This window comes from Euphorbia lathyris, chromosome 4 (assembly GCF_963576675.1).
Source record: "Euphorbia lathyris chromosome 4, ddEupLath1.1, whole genome shotgun sequence".
In the NCBI taxonomy this organism is placed as follows: domain Eukaryota; kingdom Viridiplantae; phylum Streptophyta; class Magnoliopsida; order Malpighiales; family Euphorbiaceae; genus Euphorbia; species Euphorbia lathyris.
In genome coordinates, this window is record NC_088913.1 from 78,126,108 (window position 1) to 78,133,157 (window position 7,050).

The window sequence follows — 7,050 nt, forward strand, 5'->3', positions numbered from 1 at the left end:
GAAATCGAGAGAACTCATATTCAACATTTAGAATAATCTACTTAATCAGAATTTATCTTGAATGCTTTATCCTTTGAGTCTTATAATTTCAGAGATACAAATCTTAATCACTTCAATTTGAGTTATGCCTCAAAAATTTTGTTGACATAAAAAATTGTTTATGAAATTATATTTGTAAAATTTTATTTTATGAGTTGACAATATAAAAATAACTTTTTATTTTCAATGAAATTGTATTTGTAATTCTCAGAAAGTCCACCTGATCCATTGGGTAAGGATGGATAGATACAAATCAGTTGAAGATGCATACTCTGATGGTCTTCACCGATTAAAAAAATTGGTAGCAAGACTGCAATACTTTGACTCGTAAGTTATTGTTATACATTTCTGTTTCCTTATTCTTTTTACATCTCACCTCATATGACATATTTTCCTTCAATGTTCAAATTTTAGTCCAACAATATCTACTGGACTTATACAATTGGAGACTCGCCATTTTGGTCCCGCTTTGACAAATTCCAATGTGGCAAGGGAAGATTACTTGAAACTGGTTTCCAAAGCTAAAGAGCACATAGCTGCAGGTGACATATTCCAATTAGTTTTGAGTCAACGTTTTGAACGGAGAACGTTTGCGGACCCATTTGAAGTCTACAGGGCTTTACGAGTTGTAAATCCAAGCCCTTATATGACATATTTGCAAGTATGTTTTTTCTTGTCAAAACTATATATTAATTATTTTAGTGCTATATATTGTGTGTTCATTGTTTTGCTTGTTCAAGCAATAAAAAAATTTATGTTCTCTTACAGGCAAGAGGGTGTATTTTAGTTGCCTCAAGCCCTGAGATTCTTACTCGTGTTAAAAAGGTAAAATATTAGGATGTATAATAATATTTGTGGAAGTTTAATAATCTTTACCAATTAATCTTATCTATTGTTCAGTTTAGTTTTCTAAAAATCCTAGCATGTTGATATCTTTTCTGCATATTGACTAAATAGAACAAAATAATTAATCGGCCCTTGGCTGGAACAATGAGAAGAGGAAGGACAGATGCAGAAGATGAGTTGTTTGAGTCAAAACTTAGAAATGATCCGAAGCAGTGTGCAGAGCATATCATGCTTGTTGATTTGGGCAGAAATGACGTTGGAAAGGTACATGGTTGATATTCTCCATTTCACTTCGCTTACAAATGATACTGTTATGGTGTTTTATTTTTATATCTCGGTGTCTGTATATTATACATATGTTGCAGGTAGCCAAGCTTGGCTTTGTGACAGTTGAAAAACTTATGAATGTTGAAAGGTATTCCCATGTCATGCACCTGAGCTCAACGGTAAGAATTTCAAAAAGTGCATACGTTACTAATGAAAATAAAGTTGAAAACTATCCTTGTAAACATTCCTATTCAATCCTTTATGTAGGTCACCGGAGAGCTCAAGGATGACCTTTCCTGTTGGGATGTGTTAGGTGCTGCTTTGCCTGTTGGGACTGTTAGCGGAGCTCCCAAGGTTTGTTAGCTTTTTATTTCTTTGTCTACATGACTCGTTAATGCTACACATAGCATATATTAACATGCTCTTTAACAATTCCATTTGATATAACCAACAATGTTTCCTTCCTTTTTGACATTGTGCAACAGGTCAGAGCTATGGAGCTCATAGATCAGCTTGAAGTGACAAGGCGAGGTCCCTATAGTGGCGGTTTTGGCGGTGTGTCATTTTCAGGAGACATGGATATTGCCTTGTCTCTACGGACTATGGTATTTTCTACTGCAACTTTATTTGACACCATGTATTCGTATGAAGATATTAACAAGCAACGTCGGGAATGGGTGGCCCATCTCCAAGCTGGTGGAGGCATTGTAGCTGATAGTGATCCGGATGATGAGCACCGGGAGTGCCAGAACAAAGCCGCTGGCCTTGCACGTGCTATTGACTTAGCCGAGGCTGCTTTTCTCTCTATTTCTGAAACTTAGAACTATAAAATGCTGGAATTTTTGGTCTTTTTTGTAGAACCCAATGAGAATATTAATTCTTCTCCTTTATGTCCAATTTTGGGTATATATCATACAGTTGATGTTTTTATGCATGGTTATATATATAGCAAGGAATTTTAGAGTTTGCTTAGCTAAACAGTAAAATTAAACAAGTATAGCTTAAAGGGAAGATGAAGGCCTATTTGAAAGGCACAAGTAAACTTAAACAAGTATAGCTTAAAGCAAACAAAATTCATCTGAATACTCTACACTTAACCGAAGATGGCTTATTTGAAAGGCATAAAATCCGGTCCTTTATGAAACTATTGATGCGAATTAAGGATGGAAACGAGTACTGTATATGCAATACATGGAAGTATCCGACACCAATGAGATTAAATGTACCCTGTATAAAAGGGTATGAGACGAGTATGTTATCAATAAAATTACTTGTTACGGGAATGGGAATACTCCAGATATCCCGATTCCGCCATATATTTAACTATTTAATTATAGTGTATTTTAATTTGTTGATAATTGGAGTGATTTAGAATTTAGAGTTTGTAATATTTGTTAAATTTGTAAATGAATTATTTATCCAGGGTTTATTAAATTTATTCTTTATTAAATTTGCAGTATTTTTTATTTTATGTATTGTTATTAACCCGTAAGGGTACCTATGCGTACCCACGATTTAGATGGGACGGGAATGGAATTCATGAAGTATATCCTCTGGGGTAATGGCACAAGTGCAAATAATGAAAAAATAAATGGGTAAGGGTTTGACACATTGACACTGTCAGCATGTATCCAGCTGGTTGTCATCCTTAATCTGAACATTCATTGAAGATAGTGATAGATTTAGAAATTATTGAGCCGGAAAAATCTTATAGAGTATATCATTAACCCTCTGACTTAATTAAAGTGATATGATTAACTTTCTAAACTCACATGTCAAAACAATTGAGAGTTCAGGCAAATTAAACCCGTATCATTTTAAGCACAATTAGAAGCTAAAAAGATTACTCTAGTCGCTCGAAATCAAGAATCCTCTTCGATTTTCTCCAATTAGCCCCTCTAGGAGTTTTTGTGGTCCCTAAACAATTTTTAGCCGCTTGGACTCTGCTTAGGCCTCCTCAACATCGTCGAGACCGCCTAAGCAACCATGAACAAAAGATTTTTTTTATTATGAACTTATTGTTTCATTATTGTAATTAAGTTTTGAGTTGTTTCAATGATATTGTTGTTGAAATGTTGATATTTGATAATTTTTAAAGATATATATTACAAATATATATGTTTTTCTATATTAAATAATTTTATATTATTATTTTTAGATAGTATAATACATATTTTAAGTGAAACTATATAACAATTTTTTGATTAATAAATAAAAAATATAAAAATACAAATCCGATTAATCCCCTACAAGTCCCCGATTAATCCTCGAGGACCCTGTCCGCTCGACTAGTACTCAATATTTTTTACAACCTTGAAAACGCTAGAGGTTTTCCTCATTGTTCATTCGCCTTCTTCATTAAAAAATTTACCGAAAAAATGATGTTTAGTAGATTTTGTACAAAATTCTAACTTTATTAACGGTTGCCTAAAAAATAATGAAAGGAGGAATCATTAATTTTATATTGTGGTGAAACTTAGAAAAATAACAAAAAAAAGGAAAGAAAAATATGAAGGAGGGTATCATTCTTTTTGTTTTCTTATTGAACAAAGCAAAATTACAAAATCAAATGTCAGAATTCACGTGAATTTCATAAATCCGACTGTAACCGCAAGAATATCAAACCCAGATACAATTTATTCACTGCAACATCAATTAACGAAGAAGAGCCTCAATATCATTTGTATGCCTTTAGGCCTACTACACCTAGCCACAAGCCTGATGTTGGCAGTTAGTGATTAATATAAGATATATGATTGGGCCTTAACTATGATATCGAGCTTTTAGTTCAAACGATTTCATGACATGGTATAAGAGCCTCTAGGATAAAACAGTTGAGGGTTTAAGTCCCGACAACCTCATTAATTTGTGCAATTAAAAACGCATGGCCGGATGAACCTGTGTTGTGCACACTGCAAGCCTAGGGGGTATTTACGTGTGGGAGTGTGTTAGAGATTAATATAAGATATATGATTGGGCCTGGATTATCTGCTCGAGCTTTTAATCAATTGGTTCCATGACATGGTAACAGAGCCTCTTGGACCAAACAGTCGAAATGGGAATGGTTGATTCTATGATTTATTGGAATCAATTCTTATTCGATGGTTAAAATTAGCAACCCAAACATTGGAAATGAGATTATGTCATTTCCATTCCCATTCGAGGACTAATTACTCCTTTTTTTTGCTCGTGTTCATTGATTAGTTCATTTGAATTAAAGAGAAATAAAAAAATTATATATAGTAGCTAAGAAATTAATCGAGCCTGTAAGCGCACTTTCGAGTCAAAGTTAATGAGACTTGAACCTAGTTCGTTAATGTATGGAGCTGAGCCCACTCGAATCAAGCCTTGACCGAAATTTGACCGATCGAAGCTTGAATAGTTAGTTAACTAATCTGGGTCATTAATGCCCCGGAGACTATTTTACACTATTAAGAAATGATTCTTAAAAAAAAAAAAAAACCTTGCAAATTCGATTAATTCATGTGTTTGTTTTAAAAAATCTATTTTTATCTAAAAAATCAACTATTAATTGATAAATTTGCTGTACCAAATAAATAATATAATTATTTATTTTATTGTCATTACCTTGACTAAGAAAATTGATTAGCCTCTTGAACTTGCTTAAAATGACATTATAAATCTCCTTAACTCCGGCATACAGACTTTGAAAAAATGAAATGTATGTCATTTTAAGCAAATTTTGAAAAAACCAATAGAAATTAACAAATACACTAGCTATTATATTTCATAACTTACTTACTCTAAATTTAGCCTCTGTTGTTTTTACTTTTCCACAAAATTAAAGAATCTATAATATATACCTTCATTTGGAGTATATTCCTTTACTACTAATTGAGCTTCTGAGCAAAAAGTTAGGTAAAGCTACTGGGCAAAGATAAAATTAACCCTATAAAATTTTAAATAAATTCATATACTCACTCATTAATTTGAACTCTTATCATTGAATTAAAATCAGCAAAAAATTTAGCTATTTACTTTTATAATCGTGTAGCTTTTAAACAACACACATGAAATTAGAATAAATAAACCAACAGGCTATTTACTTCTATAATCGTGGTAGCCTTTGATGCATGTGGCTGAGCAATTGTGATGCCAAAATTGGTGACGCGTAATACGCCTTGCTGATGACATTAAAAACACGTTACTAATGACCACTTTTCCACTAGTGTTAGTATAAAGAAACCAAAGGGTAATTTCTAACTCATGGGCATGTTTTAAATCAACAAATAAATTAATCATTAGAGCATAAAACATGACCATATCCATATAGCATAAAAGATAGAAATAGATATGAAATATAAAGTCGAATAATCAATATAGAAGTGTAGATACACTAAAACTATAATCAATAGAGCATAAGCCAATAATCAACCAACTGGATCCTATTTAACATAATAAAAACTAACATGAAACAGTCTATCAAACTGAATTCATCACACCAATGGTATAAGTTCCTATATGAATTGATGGTGTTTCATTCTAAAAAATAGAAATATTTCTAGTGTGCCACAGAATCCAAATTAAACTAACAACTCCAACTGACCATAACAAACCCACTTGAGAACTGAAGCTATATGATTTAAACAATTGAAGATAAGAGTAATTAGAGAATCTGTCAATACAATATGTTTACCAAAAAGAGAGTCCAACCCTCTCCAAGCAACGTGAGAAAAAAAACAGTGAACCAGAATATGTTCAGTTGATTCCAAGCCCAATTTGCATAAAATACAACGGGAAACAGTAGGCATGCCACACTTCTACAATTGGTCATGCGTGGGCATGTAACCCAATAAAGCCCTCCAGCAAACGATGGAATGAGAAGGAGGAATGGCTTCAGACCAAATAAACTTACACCATTGAACCTTTAATGCATTATTACCCAATAAAAATAGAAATCCTTGACAATAAATATACCTGAAGAAGAACCTGTCTAGGCGCAGAAGTCTTCATCATCACCGCCATGCCTAATCTCCATAATATGCTGCTGTAAAACTTGTGGAAGTTGCTGCAGATTTATCGATGAATCTCCATCGAGAAATTCCTTAATGCTATTAAACCGGGCACATTGGATATTAAGGGGAAAATTTAATTGTTCTCCCACTAAGGGGCTTAATCCATAATTCACTCCAGAAATTCAGCTTTGAATTGTTTCTAATCCACCAGTATGATTGATCCCTAAGAATATAGTAGACCTCTGAAATTGATGGCCAAATTGAAGAATTAGAAATTGCACCATTGGGGAGCCCAAAATGCACAAGAAATCGCCGTTTTAAAAGAATTGAAACTAAAGAGTTCTCAATAAGTAATTCCCACGCCATATTGCCAATAAGAGCCTTAAACTAGAGAAATTGTTTTCTGACATTCTTAATTGGACTACAACAGACTTTCCACGGAACAATAACAAACTTCCTTGTGTCAATATAGCCAGTCCATAAAAAAAATCCTACTATAATTATTCAACCTTTTCAAAAGCCCCACTGGCCACTTATAAATAATGAAGGAATGAATGAAAGCCCCAGTCAGCGCCGACTTGATCAAAGTTAACCGACCAGCAAATGAAAGTGAAGTTCCTTTCCATTTACTAAAATTATCCAGGAACCTACCCGTAAGAGGCTGTAAATGATAACGCCTAGGAGATCCGATAAAAAAAGTGGGACACCAAGATAAGAGAAAGGCAACCCCTGCAGCCGAGAATGCCAATTAAATTCGCGAAGAAAGCAACAACACGTTGGGCTGAAGTATGTGTCCTAAAATACACAGCCAGCTTTCCCCGATTGACAATCTGCCTCGAAAGAAGACAATAAAAATCAATTTTTTTAATAGTGCGCATATTCCGGACGACAGCTTTGCCAAAAAAGAAATATATCATCAGCG

At 33.6% G+C, this 7,050-nt stretch overlaps 1 protein-coding gene across 1 annotated transcript; it reads left to right on the forward strand.

The window, feature by feature from the left end:
- The first annotated feature begins 254 nt into the window (after positions 1-254).
- LOC136226955 (anthranilate synthase alpha subunit 1, chloroplastic-like) lies at positions 255-2,040 on the forward strand. The gene is made up of 7 exons (XM_066015666.1): positions 255-366; positions 454-700; positions 808-864; positions 997-1,149; positions 1,251-1,331; positions 1,420-1,506; positions 1,638-2,040. The coding sequence occupies exons 1-7, from the start codon at positions 278-280 to the stop codon at positions 1,971-1,973; spliced, it is 1,050 nt and encodes a 349-aa protein (XP_065871738.1). The 5' UTR covers positions 255-277; the 3' UTR covers positions 1,974-2,040.
- Positions 2,041-7,050: the final 5,010 nt, after the last annotated feature.

Excerpts from the sequence above, each read along its gene's own strand:
- LOC136226955 (XM_066015666.1), top strand. The coding sequence starts at position 278 with ATGGATAGATACAAATCAGTTGAAGATGCATACTCTGATGGTCTTCAC. Across the intron at positions 701-807 it reads CTTATATGACATATTTGCAA|GCAAGAGGGTGTATTTTAGT; the intron begins GTATGTTTTTTC and ends GTTCTCTTACAG. Across the intron at positions 1,332-1,419 it reads TCATGCACCTGAGCTCAACG|GTCACCGGAGAGCTCAAGGA; the intron begins GTAAGAATTTCA and ends TCCTTTATGTAG.